This window comes from Clarias gariepinus, chromosome 19 (assembly GCF_024256425.1).
Source record: "Clarias gariepinus isolate MV-2021 ecotype Netherlands chromosome 19, CGAR_prim_01v2, whole genome shotgun sequence".
NCBI classification, from domain to species: Eukaryota; Metazoa; Chordata; class Actinopteri; order Siluriformes; family Clariidae; genus Clarias; species Clarias gariepinus.
Window position 1 is genome coordinate 15,889,986 of NC_071118.1, and position 16,528 is coordinate 15,906,513.

Below are 16,528 nucleotides of genomic sequence, written 5' to 3' on the forward strand. Positions count from 1 at the left end.
AACAGGTTTAATGACAATAAACGCAAATTTAAAGTTTAAATGCAAAATAAGATAAGACTCAAGAAGTATTACAAATGGATAATTACAAACTATTTAGCCCAACTATTATGCAATTATTTTGGCTATACTGTATTACAGGTATTTGCTGTATAACGTTTCTTCAGGCATCCACCAACCGCACATATGTCTGTAGTCCCATAAGGTTATAATAGAGCTCAGAAATCCTGATTGGGGAGAACAAGCGGTAGCAACTATAACCAGATGTAACAATGCAACAACGCCCTGGACACAGCACATGTATCTCATGTGTCTTGTACAGAAATCCATCGTCTCTTGAGTGTTGTAGCCTCATCTCCCTGCTTAATTTTCTTTCATAAATGTTACCAAAAATTTCATCATGACTCCCAAATGCAGCAAAATGTGTGCTAGTAAGAGATCAAAATGTCTAAAAGAAGAGCATATAGCTGTTTTCAACAAAAATGTCTTGTTATAAACAAATGTCTGATTGAGATAATTTGTTAAATTGAAAGAAAGTCTGAAAACAGCATTTATCACATTTTGGAGTCAACCTCTTAATAGTTTCATTCACAATATGAACACACATTAAAGACATCACTCAAAACTCTATTACATACACTAATCAGCCATAAAATTAAAACCCAGGGTTAGGGTTAGGATTAGGCCCAGTATTGTGTACTGGTCCCTGGTCCCCCCGCCATGGTAGCTCTGGCCGCGCAGGGCATTACTCCACAAAACCACTGAGGTGTGCTGACACATTAGTGGCTGATCCTTTCATGGTTGCTCAATCATATTGCAATCTGGGAAATTTGGAAGCCAGATCAACATCCTTTAACTCTTTCCCTGATTGGTGTATGGATGATCAGGATTAAGTGTAGCTTTCTGTAAGCCTCCATAATACTTTATTTAAACAAAGCCTTCTGGTTTTTCAATGTGGTCACATTTTTCACTTTTTTACTAGAAAACAGTTGTGAAGATGAGAGACAAGACAATTTTACAAGCAACATCTTGTCGTCTCGGTCAAAAGCAGCTATAGCAGACAATAAATTCCTTATATTCAGAATCATCTCACACAGTTATGGAATGTTCCATAGATGTGTGTGCTGAAATGTGCTCTATAATATAAATGGAACACGAGAGATAATGGGTGAGCCAGAGGGGAAGAGAATGAAACAGATAAGAGAAAATGGAGTCCATAAATGACAGTATTGATGGAGAAAGACAGCTAAAGGGGACTGAGAACAGATAATCATTAGGCACAAAAATGAATCTCATTTGTCACAGTCATTTTGCTGTATAAGGAAACACCACTAAGTAGCCCAGGACAGGCACTCACCTGGGAGAGAGGGGAGGCTGAGTGAGGGTCTTGGGGGACGGCAAGGGGTCTGTCACTATACTGAGGAGGTGGCCTGTGTGTCGGAGGTAGATCAATGCTGTAGAGGGCAGAAATAACATTTTGTGACCTTGTAAAAACAAACACGGTGGCATGATATAGAGGTCATGGAAATGTCTTATGTAGAGATTAGGGTGAGGTAAGGTTGCAGAATTCTTTTGCTATTATCACAAAGCAATGCAAACATTTTTCTAAACTTGTGTTATGTTAGTTGATTAACCAGGGGAAAAGAATGCACACACCCTTTTTAGTTCTCAGTGTAAAAGCAAAAAAGTTTCATTTCCCTATCAGGACTGACCATCAGTCCATTTGAACAAGAAACAATTACATTCTATGACTGAACCTTCCTGAGAAAAAAAACAAACAAAGAAATTTCACATACCGGTACTGGGGCGGTAACCCTTCAAACTGTGTTTCACTCTCACCCAAGCAGGATGGCACACACAGGGTCACTGCCCACATCCACATTCACACGGTATGACTACAAGCCTGTGTCAGTTTTTTTTTTTCTCAAAAAAGCCAGCAGGTCTGTGTGTTAAATCCCACACAGGCACCAAGAGACATTTTGTCATGCTTCCTGAGCTACTAAACAAAACAACAGGGATTTACTGCACTGAGGAAACTGTGTGAGAAAGGAAAAGAGACAGGCAAGTCCATTTAGTGAGCTCATACCTGTTCTAGCTGTTTTAACAATCTCACTGCAATTCAACATTTGTTTATTAGATTAGTAATTATAGTCTGTTGCTATTGAATCATTTCCACTCAGCAGTTCCCACATGTCAGGGCTGTAAAATGCAGCAGTATTAACAATAACAAGTCACCATAATCATGAATTTTGTAGTCAATTATGTAAATTTGTTAAATATTCAATACTTGATGGAACAGCATTCCCCATCTGCCCAGACACCTGTTGTGTAGCTATGTAAAAACTAAATCAGCAGGTAGATATTAGATTAATTATCATTGTCAGGACGACTTATAGTACTTATTATTAATTATTAAAAGTGACACCTGATGACGACACCTAGAACATGAATCCGCTTTGTCTCACAAATCAGAGAAAGGTAATAATATTAATGCTGAGAACAAATGTTACAAATATACAGTAAATGACAAATTTATGAACAATACTGATATATACGTACACAGTGAATGTCGGTTTATTTTTCTGAACCTTAGTATTACATTAGGAAATAAACATGCCAGACTGTACTGTTAAAGTAAAACTAGTCAATGATTAGCCCTATGTGCAGCAACTCAACAGTGCGCTGATATAAACTACTGTATTAACAAATCATTAAAAAAAAGATATAACACGTGCAACTTTTTCAGCCACATTTCTCTACCTTGTCAGTGGGTTGCTGTACAGTCCTGACCAATTCCAGATCATTTTTCTGGAGATGAGCAGGAAGGTCATAGCCAGATTAAAGAGAAACCCAAGATGAAGAAATAAATAACTGACCCTGACACAATTAAGTCCACATGATGGTCTGATTAACAGAAACTTCTGTGCTTCACTGAGCTTTTTCAGTGCATGGCCTGTTCACAACCCTGATCTTCAAACGTTCCCCAACCCAATGACCATTACCAGGTCCAAACTTATAGAATTACAAAAAGGCCTGGGTTTTGTTTTAACCTGCCTGATGCACAACAAATCATCAGGGTGGTGTGTGGTCTTGGAATCAGTTTTCTTATTTTTGTTTTCTAATCTATTTCTTATTGTTCTGTTACAGGAATAAATACCTGACATGTCTATAAACACATTTAATTTCCGTTTCACATAGTTAATTAAAGGGGTCTAATTAGACCCATATATAAATAAAAGAAATGTGATGTCTGTACATTGGTCAGAATTTGCTCCTTTAATGATATCTTTACGTCTCAGAAAAATTTCTGTCCCTATGTCTGTCTATATGTCTGTGGAGACAGATTTTGGCACAGCATCACACAAAACTGTCTGGACAGAATTTAATAAAACTTTAGCTCTACTTATATCTAACTGAAGTTTAACCTGCACCACAAGTGAAATCACAATGTTGAATAACAATTCAACTCGCTAAATGTAAACAAACCCCGGCACCAACAGATATAAATTAGAAAAAGCTAAACAGAATATTTTTATTGGGATTAGTTAATTACAGTTAAAAACTGAAATAACAGCGCTAAAGTGGTATAAGTAAATTTTAAGATAAAATGTAATCTTTAGCTGATTTTCTTTTTCGATTTGTCATCTGTGATGTCATCTTTGTTTTAATGAAAGTGAATTAATACTTACACTGCCGTACAAAATACAGCCAGATACTGTACTGTATGTATGTGGGCTTCAACATCTGCTGAATATCAAGCTGAATGAGCTGACCAACTGTAACTACCAGTTATCCACATTCAACATACCGTACTGTTAAATCCCACCAAGTGCGATTCTTGAAATTGTTGATTGATTGATTTAGCCATTCCTTGTCTTCTGTCAATGTATCTTTTCTACTTTAAGTCACTTACTATTGCTTAAAACACTGTCTTGATTTTATCCCTACATCACTCCTAAAAATGTTTATCTGTTCTGTGAATAAAAAAATTATTTGTTGACTGGTTTTCGCCCCTTTAAATTTTAAACTTTTGTTTTAATTCTAGGCTCTAAATAACCTGATCAGAATCTATCCAGTTGCCACCAACCATTTAGGTCTCCCCTCCCACTCCTGAAAGTTAAAAATGCCCATGTGCATCCTTCAAGACATGTGAAGCCATGCTGCTCATGCTGCGTCACAACACACTCACAGAGAGCACTGTCCTACTGCATGATTTCACAGACACCCATGATCGCCTAGAGTCACTGTGATTATTAGGGAGAGAGTATGCACCATCCCTCCCACACAGAGAGCAGGGCAGTTTTGCTCTCTTAGGACTCCAGGAATGGCTGTGACATCTTCAAATCCTCTGGATAACAGGATGAACACTTTTCTGTTATAGTACTTGAAGCACTTGTTAGGGTTAATAATGATCTCCTGATGTCAGTAAACTCTCCAGCCAATATTACAAATCTTGATCTTTCCAGATGAAAATGCAACCTTTGACATTCTGAGTCATAAGAATGAACCTAATTGCATGGAAAAATTCCTGGCCATATCAGGAATAGAACTAAAATGTATCTTTCTGACCACTTTCAGTGTGTCGTGGTGGAGGAACTTCAACTGACTGGTGTGTGTAAAACAAGGTCTCAATAGCTTTCTGGGCCCTCTTCTATGCTATATTTTTTATTTCTATTCTATCTATGCTTTTATATATATATATATATATATATATATATATATATATATATATATATATATATATATATATATATATATACCAGGGTAAGATTACATGGTTAAGCAGATGATTATTTAATTATCAAAAATGACATCACTAATTCTGCCAATGACATCACAAATTTTGTGGGAGACATTGAAATATGGATGCAGCACAACGTTCTTAAATGTAACCCGAATGTGACGGATGCAAGCTTACTGTATACATTAGCAAAGCAGAAAATTGAAATTAAGCCATAGACCACACTCTAGTATCTCCATCCTGTCTGGTTTAAAACCTTTAATCTGAATCAAATATTAAGAGTCTAACCAAAAATCTCGTTTTACATTTCTAGGCTAGATGACTGTAATGCATATTCACACATACCTCATACATGTACATACTGTTTATTTTTATACCTGTGTTATTGAAATACAGACATTTGTTGCTAGGTACATCTGCATATGTCATGCTAATTAAAGCATAAACTATGTCGTCAATAATTTGCCCTTGGTAACTTTTCCAATATGATCAGATTTGCATTTTGTTGGTAAATAATGATTGTTTTAATGTTTCTTTTTATTTATTTTTTGATGATGCTTTATGCTAGTTTATACTGCTGATGCTAGTATTTTGCTACACCGCTACTTCTGTTACTTACGTAGAGCTGTTCAAGGAATCACAATAATTACAGCAACATCTTTTCAATTTAGTTAAAAAAAAATTTATGTAGTCTACCTTGCTACATGTTGTTTAACCTTTTCCAGCTGACCTATCCCTGGAATGTGCAATTGTTATTAGCTCTTTATCAGCACATTCCTCTTTCAGTAAATCCTGCTGTGATGTTAACCATCGCCACAACCACCAACGCAAAGGTTATCTCACAAGTTAAACCAGTGCTTTATGCAGCAGTACTAATTTCATTTAAATTTGGACCACCTTTGACATTCTGGATCAGATTAATCCATCCAATAAAAATACGCCTTTTTTTCTTTTCCTTCCTACATCTTTAAGCAATATATATCGAAAACGATTACTCTGGTTAAATCTAGATGTCCTTTGAATTTATACATCTTTCAACATCCTCCAGCACACACATTCAGACACATTCTCTCTTCCAAACACAATACAGCAACATCTCAGTCAACAGCATTAAATGCTCATTTCAACATATCATGGTTCAGATTTCTTCATTTCCATCTGTCAGTACTCCTTTGAATTGGTTTGGATGAATGTTGCAACTTAAGCAGTTCATTGCCTTCTACTTTAACAAGTTTATAGATATTGCCATCAGATTTGTTAAGCAAAAAGTGACGTCTTTTATATCAGCTAGCTGTTAATACCTCTCTTTTAAATTTCAATATTTAAGTTAATGTCTTAACTCTTAAATGCCTCCCTCTGCCTCCTCCCTTCCTTTCTGCTCAGGCTAATCATATGACATGAATGGAACCTAGTCCTTGAATATATTTAAGAGACATGGTTCAAGATGTAACAAGAGTGTAAGGTTAAGTATTGTTGGGTTTATCTCTGTTAGGCCTCTGTTTGTGATTTCCTAACGTTTTAGACAAATCTAGAAGGTCACCGCTGTCCTGACCTTGAATTTTCAAAATGCCTAATGGGCTCAGGGATGCCACTACTTGCCCTTTTACTTCTTTATTGCCATTAGGAGTCACTCACTGATTGACATAGAGATAAGCCAAAGGTGTTGTTCGACAAATATGGACTTACTCCGGTGTCAAATCGGTCAGCTATGCACAGCCGTGCTAAAGAAAGGAAACGTATCATGACCTCCACTGACCTGTGATCTCTGGTTTGATCTCTTGATTGTGTGAACTGGATTTTCTTATAGCATCAACATCTACTGTATACTCATGTGCTTGTTGGTCTAAATTCAATGAACACTATATCTCAAGCCCTTACAAACAAGTATAACTGATGTGTAATGGAATATTAGCTTAGTGTAATGTGTCTCCTGTCATCTCCGAATGCTAAAATCTAAAGAAAGCTTTACAACTGAAGAAGCCTTTTACTAATTGTACATGTGCATGAATTTACATTAGAATTTCCCATGAAAAGCTAAGGGAGTGATAAAGGCATTTAGGCCTTAGGGCAGTAGATATGATCTATTTTGCACATATGGGAGATGTTGGGAGTGTTTATGGACTGAGCAGGAAGAGGACCAGACAGGCCTGAGTTCTCTCACCAGATCTGCCTGGATGTCCACCAAGACAGGGCAAGAACCCCGATTTTGGGTCTAACATCAAAGTGGGACAGGAAGCACCTTCTTTCCGTCTCCCCCTCCCTTACTATACACACGCGAATGTGCACAGTTGAAGGTCAGTTTTCAATAGTTTCCTGGGCCAGACTGAATCTTGCTGCTTTTCAATTTTCTTTTTAAGCTATATCAGTCAGACTTTGAGAAAGAGTGCAAGAGCAGTCTTAACTAAAATGTAGTTTCTGAAATCAAACATAAAATTCCAACCTAAATATTTTGACGTGTTTTATTTATCTGGATCTTGAGTATTTCTTGCACAAACCAAATACAGATTGTTACAACGGAAAAACGATTGAATGATTGATGAATGGAAAATATCTCAATATTTAGGAAGTTTATGCTTCTCAAAGGGTTTTTAAATAGAGTATATAATCAAAATGTGAATATCTTACACCACACCCATATGTGCTTTTTGATCATCCCATTCTATCGTTACTTCTCTATATGCTCTTACAATAACCTCCAGTCTTCAGGGAAAGCTGTACACTAGATTTCTTCTTCTTAATAGCACAAACCCCTTACCAGAATCCTATGCCAATTAACAAGCTACAATGATCTGTCATGTGATACAAAGCACTGGTTTAGCTAGAAATTAATAACACAAACCTCAGCTCATTACAAGTGTCCATGACCTTTAACCTAACATAGATAATGATACCCTGCTGTGTAGGAGTGGAAAAGCATTCGTTATGCTACAGTAACAGTGTTGCTGATTAGCTGTTTCTAATCTCCATATTTTTTTATCTGTCTTAGACTCCCACAGCCACTGCAGCATTAGGATTTATATTTCAATTTTGTTTTAATGTGAATTTCAATTTTCTCAAATTTTAGAATTTTCGTACATTTTTAGCATGGTGATTGGCTATGCGTAAAATAGCAAAGCAAGCTTAGTTTGGTTAACAAAAGTGGGTCTAACCTTGACTCACAGTCAATGATTTAGTTTGGCTTTCAGAAAGTTTGAAGTGACTTTCTTTTTGCAAAAATATAAAAGATTGATTCCAGTAAGTTGGTGGTCACCAATGGGAATTCTGTCCAACTCTTTAAAGAGAACCCTGTTATATATATATGTTTATATTTAAATATTTGTGTGTATTGAACATTTAAATTAGTACAGCTGGTGCAGTTATTATGATATCATTAGATATCATAGAAAGAGCTCCTTTTCTTACTCAATATTTTTCAACAAAACATTAATAGGAAACCCAGCACAGAAAAGCAATAGACACAGCAAATGGTGGACTCCCAGAATACAAAGCAGCTAAGTGATACAACGCTGAGTTACTGCAGACACTTGACTAGTTTTTAATCCATGAAATGATTAAAATGACTGTTTTGCTGGCAATAACTGTCTTTCGGCTGCTCCCGATTAAGAAGTCAGACCAAATCACACCATCCGATTAGCACACAACTTGTCACAAACCATTAACCAAAATAATAAAAAGTTTTTGCCCAGTGTCAGTGAAACAAGTATAAACTCAAAATTTCATTACATTGATGAACGCAACTTAAAATCAACATATTTTACAAGTTGGTCAACGAGTTCTACATAAGCTATTGGGCTTACATGACCCAAAATAAAATTTTTCTAATAAAATTAACTAATAAAATTAACCAGGTTAACGCAACACACTAATCTTTAAACTCTAGCAAGTCCCGGACATTCCTGTAGTGTTATCTATAAACCTCTTTAGACCAAAGATGAGTGTGTTTCTTATAGTTTTATGCTACTTTCTTATGTTTGGACATACACCATTAGTCTTAACTGTGGCGAGTGGGTTTTTCCTCTCTGCCCAGGTGTATTACAGGCCTGCTATTGCTTATCTCCCTGCTGTCTGTAGCACAGTGGCAGTAGCATCCATCAGGCTGGCGCCAGCTGTCCCAACACACTGATCTGCATGCGGCTTACAACCATAGCCAACCTAAGCCCAGACAGGCGGAGGCTGAACAAAGATCAGCAGAAAGACAGAAGCGATAAGACTCAGGTTATCAAACACAGACAGAAAGGAAAAGTTTCAGCAAGAAGGCATTCTTTGAAAACAATAATCTGAGGGAAGAGTTATTTCACATGTTTTTCAAGTGGGCCAGATGTTGTTTTGAAGATATCAATCTAATGTCCTCTCAATTTCAGTTTGAAGAATTCATAGGGTGTTTAGTGTTTTAAGTTCAATCCTGTCTGTGTGGGTTTCCTCCCGTTTCTCTGGTTTCCTACCGATTCCCAAAAAACATGAAGGGGGGCTTGGATATGCTAAATTGCCTCTAGATGTCCGGTGAGACACTGCAGCCCCATCCAGAACATATTCCCAATCCACACCCACTGTTCCCATCCACTGTCATCATCATCAAAATAAAGATCAAGGAATAATGTTGAATGAGGTGTTAAGTACTCTGAAACCTCACTGTAATGCAAACAGCATCAGTCATCATCATGCTGGAGAATTTCGCAAATGTTTAACTAACTATTAATAATTATTTATTTGCATTAGATAACTTACATAATCTATACTGGGTGATAACTTTTTAGTGCTCCTGCTAAGCTGTCCAGCCTGAACTGCAGTAACAATGAATCAGAATAGAAAGTATGTGCAAATTAGGGGATGTTACATGTCCTTTAAAACAGTCGAGGTCAAATGAATCACAAAGCGAGAACATAGGGAGCACATCCTCCGAAGATCAATCTTATTTAGGGATTTAATCATATATATATATATATATATATATATATATATATATATATATATATATATATATATATATATGTATATATATAATAGTGATAATAATAATAATAATAATAATAATAATAATTCCATTAAAAATAGTAGATATGCCAGAAATGGCTTTTTCTCTTCCTTACAAATAACATAGTCTTTTCAAGGTTTCATAGGATGCAGCATTTGGCACTTTGTGGAATTTCATAAGTGTGCGGGAAATACTTTTATACTTTTAAAGGTCACTAAAACATTTAAAATTTTAAAAATAAAACCTCATGCAGTGGATATAATGATTCCAGGTTTGTCTTTGGGGCTTCATGTAAAGGTTCAGCATTTAAGTATAAATATATATCATATATTATTACAAATTATTCTTAGCCAACTAGCTAAAATAAGCAAACTTTGTACATTTATATAAATAAATGTTTTTTTTACTTCTAACACTAATTATTTGAAAACTTATGCAAACTTGACATATTATATTAATTAATGTTAATAATGTGCAATAGGTAATATTAATAAATGTTGCACTGTTAAAACAAGCTACTGTGGCAGCTGACAGGCTTTCCGCGATGATATTTAAGTCTTATTTAATTCTTAATCATCTCTGACAGACTTCTTGCTCTGTGGGCAGTGTGGGAACTAGCAGACCACTGGCCTGAGGAAAATTAGAAGTGTGGACTGAAGTTCGGAAACTCTTACACAGTGACATGACAGAGCATATCAGAGCCAAAGCAAACTGCCAGGGCCCCTTCAGAATCCTAAAGCTTTTTGCACTTTAAAAAAAAAAAAAAAAAGTTCCAATAGCAAAAGTCAACTTCTGTATTTAAAGTGAAAGTGAACTCAAGAGGCACTTCATTTTTTAAGGTTTTCTTCAGTTCAGATACAGCATTCCTTCCAGTTTCTGTAGTTTCTGTCAGTTGACCCCTTATAGGCTTGAATGGGTCACTGGCCTTAAGAGGTTACTGACCAAATGGAGCCCATTACAGTTTGAGTAGTTAACTAAAGATAAAGTCACAAAGAGGCACCTTAGCATAAAGAACAGGTGAAGCATAATGCATTTAATGGTATTGTGGAAAAGATACCTGCAAATTTGTACAGAATTCTGTATTCTGTTTTAAAGAATTAAACAGAATTTATTGAATTCTGACCTGTAAGGATTGATCACACATTTTACTCATTATGAAACTTATTATATAATTATAAAATATATTTATTTCACTTTCAAAACATATTGAACTCATCATACTTAAACAGAAAGTTTTCATTTCACGATGTGCATTACAGCTTTAATCTGCTAGCATTGCAAACAAGTAAGTCTATAAATTGCAGTTTGTCCTTTTTTCCCCTCACCACATCATTTTGTATTACTGCAGGGTGATTGAGGAGGGAGTGGGTTAAAATCTTAGTCTTGACATTTACAGCATGTAGCAAATGCCCTCATGAAGTTCTTTTTTGCACTCTATCAAAACACATCCTCATGCTAGTTCTTTAGGTCAGGGAATGGAGAAGAGGGATATCACCCTAACTCCTGCTGGGGAGGAGAATACTGTATGAAAAGAAAAAAATAACACCAAAGTGCTAATTCAAGGGCTTGGTAAGAAAAAAAAAAACTTTCTTTAAAAACGCTCAGTCATTCAGCTGGGGAACAGTCAAGGGAAGATCATTCCACTTCCTGGGTGCATGATAGAGAAAACTCTTAATTCATTATTTGTACCTTAAGAGATGATGGGTCCTGTAAGCAAGCGCCAGTCAGGTGTGAGAAATGCTTTCAAGTAGATAAATGCAAGTCCATTTATGGTTTATATGTTCTAACATCAGGGTTTTAAATCTCACATAGGCAGATAAAGGTAATCAGTGGATGAAGCATTGCAATAGGATGGTTTGAGGGTTCATTCTGAATTAGTTACCAGGATCATGTTGCAAACCAACAGTAATATGTTGCAGTAGTCCAGTCTCAAAATGACAGTAAACTAAAGATGCACTTAAGTGACCTTTGTGGACCTTTGCCAGCACGATTGATGAGAAATCATGATGTGAAACGAGAAGAAGAGTTGATTGTCCAGGATTAACCCAAGGTTGCATTAGATTTTGTGAAGATTTGGAATATAGTGTATGATTTGATTAATAATAATAATAATAATAATAATAATAATAATAATAATATTATTATTATTATTATTATTATTATTATCATTATAATTATTATTATTATTATTATTATTATTATAATAATAATAATAATAATAATAATTATTATTATTATTATTACTTAATAAAACTGTTATATGAAATAACTAATAAATATTATTATTATTATTATTATTATTATTATTATTATTATTATTATTTAATGAAACTGTTATATGAAAAGTTTTGAGAAACTATCATCTATTTCTCATACTACAGTGTCTGGCCCAGATGCCAGCAGACTTGTCCGATAAGTCTGTTAGTGTAATGTGAGAACAGTGCTTAAATCCAATTAAAAAGGTGGTATCCAGCTGTGTACTGTGTACTCGGGCACGGTTCAATGCAAATACGAAAGCCAACCGTACCTAAACACAAAAATGGAACGCAAGGTCATCGACACTGTCAGTCTCTTCCAAAATCCCAGAAGCATGCACTGATATCATCTTCTGATCTACACAACTATAGGTAATGAAGATGGAAGGCAGATAAGATGTTCATTATTGACATTTTCTTTGAAATATCAATATTGGGCATAATGTGAAAGTTGACATCCTTTCTCTTTTCTTCTGTTTGTGTTTACTGGCGGCTTTTAAACGAACTAGGTACAAACTGCCACCTGCTGTATCAGATACTGTAAGTACGAAAGTGTACAGAATGATATTACTACAGTAATGTGAATAGGCAGTGGACATGGGGCGGCAGTTGCAGACAAGCACGGTATGTCACGGTGGTTACCATAAACGTTTAAGAAGCCCTGCACACATGCTTTAAAAAGTAGTTTTTTTCTGGGAGGGGAAAAAAGTATGCCTATGAATGAAAAGATTATTAATAAAATATATATTTTTTTACCCCCTTATTAAAAAAAAAAAAAAAAGCAGTGTATGTGTCAAGTTAGCAAAATTAGCCATTCCATTAGCTGAACATGGTAAAGCTTGTTAAACAGTGCACCAGTATTAGCCTGCTAGTTAACACTAGCTAGCCTCATCACATTTATGAAATTTAAGGAATCTAGTCATTTTTATAAGTTTTCATAAATTACTGCTTACTCTAACTAGCAGATTTGCCATTCTGAAGTCATGACAATATAAATATAAATAATTTGAATAAACATCATGCTAACTAGCTGACACATGATGATTTTCACTACTATTGCTAGCTTACTAAATAACTGTAGCTAATTTGACAGGCTTTCTGGTGATATCTCCTTTTATGATTTGCAAGCACAACAGAATTGACCACAAAAAGGATAATTTTGTCATATGAACAAAATTTTATATCCTTCAAAGATAAGTGAACGAGACAAGATTTCTTTATTTAAACCCATGAACAATTGATAGGGCGTAACAGTCATCTCCCAGACAAACCATTTCAAAGTTTGCACTTTATAAGAGAAAGTCGCTGTATTTCAGGAACAGTGAGCTGTAATCTGTCAGTCTGGGTTCAAAGGACAGTCAGTAAATGGCTGAGAAAGCACAGTCTTTTCAATAATTCAGCAGGTAAGTGCTCCTACAGCACCACCTGCCCCGTAATGCACATCTGAGTGCAGAAGTCTGCTGACTCATACTAACACACACGCACACACACGCACACACACATACAGTGATGCCAGTAATGATACAGTATTAACCAGACACAGCATTAAAGCCGGAGCAGGTCCTCGGTTAGAGAAGACTAAGAGTCTCGGCTCCTGGATTTGCTTTTCTGTTTTCCATCCCTTGTCATCACGATTCTCCATGAGCCCATGATGAGCTGGGTTTTCATATAAGGTAAAGTTTAAATAAATTCACTGATATGAAAAGATATGAATGATGTAAATAGATAAACTTACACTTTGTCAATATGTGTGTGTGGAGGGGCCTTGCGGGCAGTAAGCAGAACGGTGGTGAAGATAATGATAAGGAAAAGTGACAGCACAACTCCCATAACAGCTCCTGCCACAGCCATGGAAGAGGTCATCTGCTTCTGAGACATTTCTATAAGGCAGTAAGAGACAAGCATGCAAAAGCAAATTTAAATAGGAAAGTATCAGGTTATATAGCAGAGTGTGATCATGTGATAGTGGAGAGCTTTTAATGACCACCAAGGCTTAATTTACTGATACATCGAAAGCAGTATTGTGTTTTATTTTCTTAGTAAATTATTATACAGAAGTAATTCAACCCTGATTGTGATACGGTGAAATGATAAAACAGACATACACATACACATTGTTATTTATGTACAAAAATGAACACAATTTTATAAAAATTTCCACCACAACATCAAAAATGTCTTCCAGGATCCTAGTGAAGGTGCTACTGTACTTACTGTATAAAAAGCAAATAGTGAATGCACCTCTATGCTTCCTAATAAACCTTCTGTAAAAGTTTGGTCAAATTCCTATTAATGCTTTTAAAGGAGTTCCGTATAGAGGAAAAGTGTGATGACAGATGACAGACACTGATGACACTGACACAAGATGATGAACAGTGATCAATACTGTATGTGTCCCTTATGATTGACAGGCAGACAACACATTGAAATCGCTAGTGCACATCTACTGTATTAAACATTAATACATGGCACTATAAAAGCCAATTGCACATGATACTACATTCATTAGTTATACATGAATTATAGAATATAGCAATCATAGCGTGCAATGCTCATTACAGAGGATAAGTTCAGCGAGGTTGTTAATCATAGCAAATCTTCTCCCTCGAAACATATATTCAGTCTATCACAACAATTTATTATAATAATAATAATAATAATAATAATAATAATAATAATTATTATTATTATTTATAATAATAATGCTAAAATATATTGGGCAATATTAGACTTTTAAAAAGTAATAAAATTAATAATAAAGTTATTAATTAAAACTTTTTAAAAGCAATTAGTGCACATCTATGATTTCTGGAAAAAAGGTACTATGCAAGTTTGCTTAAATTTCCTAAAAATAGTTTAGTAGGAGGTGCAGATTTGATTGTCTGCTTTTGTTTATGTTAAAGGTGCCATTATTATAAACTTGTAAATAAACAGCAAATCTGTGGTGTGCAATGGCACTCTGATCCTGAGCGACCTAAAATAAATGTTATGTGATTTTTACTTTCATGCCTGGAGAGCGCCAAGTCAGACATTAAGCTCATTAGGCCAAGGCCATGTGTGTTATCACATACAGTAGTGTTTTTGATGCTTTCACAGCACCGCATAATACATTTACTCCTTAACTTTCATTCTTTCTTCAATAATGCCTTTATCATGGTCAAGATCATATTGGTTTAATTGGCCTTTTTTCCTAATATTTGGACAAATAGCTAAGCGGTTTGAAGAAGAAAATTGCAATGTTCCCTCTGAAAATTTTGCTGGCAGACACAAACAATAATAAATGCACAAGCAGGAAGGAGTGGCCCCAGTCAGAAACGCTTTATTGCCTTTGAGTTGTGTTTACAACTGGTTTAGATTTGGTGCCAGTGTGCAACATTTAACAGTGCATCAACCATCCAGTAGCAGCAACACCAGCAAATGTGCACCTAAAAACAATCAGACAATATAGTAGAAAGTACAAATAATTACACAAAGACAGGACAAAAAACATAGTGTGTGTGCATGTGTAAACTCAAAATAAATAAATAATAGAGTTTCTAGGGAGATACGAAACTGAAAAGTGCTCCGAAAGAAACTGTGACCTTGTGGCACCTTGGCCTGTAGGGCCTCTAGAGTGGCACCTGGATAAACAGATGGTTGCTTGGATGTTTAGTGTCAGGAGCAGTTTTCTTTGCCCTTCTCTTTACCATGATGATGTATGTGTCCTTCATTCTGGTGAGCCAATCAAGTGGACTTATTGCTTGCAGTCTGGTCAGGCTGTGTTCTCTGGAAGATGGGTGTTGTGTTGTTCACCCATTTCATTAAGATGGTAATCCCATAGAATCAGCAATTGTCAGAGGTTATCAGGTAGAGAGATGCTTGGGCAAATCAACCAAAATTGGCCACGTTGTTGTTCTATGGACATATTCAGTGGTACAGAAAAGAATCACCCTTCTTTAAAATAATCATATTTAGTTGCTTTGCAGCCTTAACTGAAGACAGTTTTGAACTGAAGATAGCTGTATTTACTAAGTGAAACATTCAACATTCAAGTGAAAGATATAACACTAACGTCAGAAAAAACATAAAAAAAAAAAAAACAGAATCACTGATTTGGAAAAAGGGATCACCCCTCTCCTCCTAAAAATGCAATCAGGTGAAGGTAATCATGTTCTCATTGGCACACAAAGCTTTGCGATTTTCAATTCATTCCACATATTTTCAGTGTGGTTTAAGTCTAGAATTTTCCTAGTCAAGGACTTTTCCTAGTCAGTTTTGCTGGGTGCTTTGGGCCATTGTTATGTTGGAAGGTAAACCTTCATCCCATTGACAGCTTTCTGAGTGAGGGCAGCAGATTTTTCCTAAGACTATGATAGTATTTCGCCCCATCCATTTTCCTTCTATCCTGACTCCAAAGTGCTCCAATCCCTATTGCAGAGAAACACGATAGTACTACAATACACAATATTGTAACAGGATATTTCTATTTCCATGTTTTACTGTAGGAATGTTGGTATTTGGATGGTGAGCTGTATTGGATGTCCGCCAGACTATTGTTTAGTGTTGGGGACAAATAATGTTTTT

General features: G+C 35.7%; 1 protein-coding gene across 1 annotated transcript in view; it reads right to left on the minus strand.

Moving 5' to 3' along the window:
* The window catches only part of nectin3b (nectin cell adhesion molecule 3b), an 89,509-nt gene that overhangs the window by 2,764 nt on the left and 70,217 nt on the right, over window positions 1-16,528 (minus strand). Inside the window, exons 6-7 of the mRNA XM_053478441.1 lie at window positions 13,701-13,845; window positions 1,355-1,451 (exon numbers count right to left, since the gene is read on the minus strand). Coding sequence (XP_053334416.1) covers window positions 1,355-1,451; window positions 13,701-13,845 — 242 coding nt within the window. The remainder of the gene's footprint in view (window positions 1-1,354; window positions 1,452-13,700; window positions 13,846-16,528) is intronic.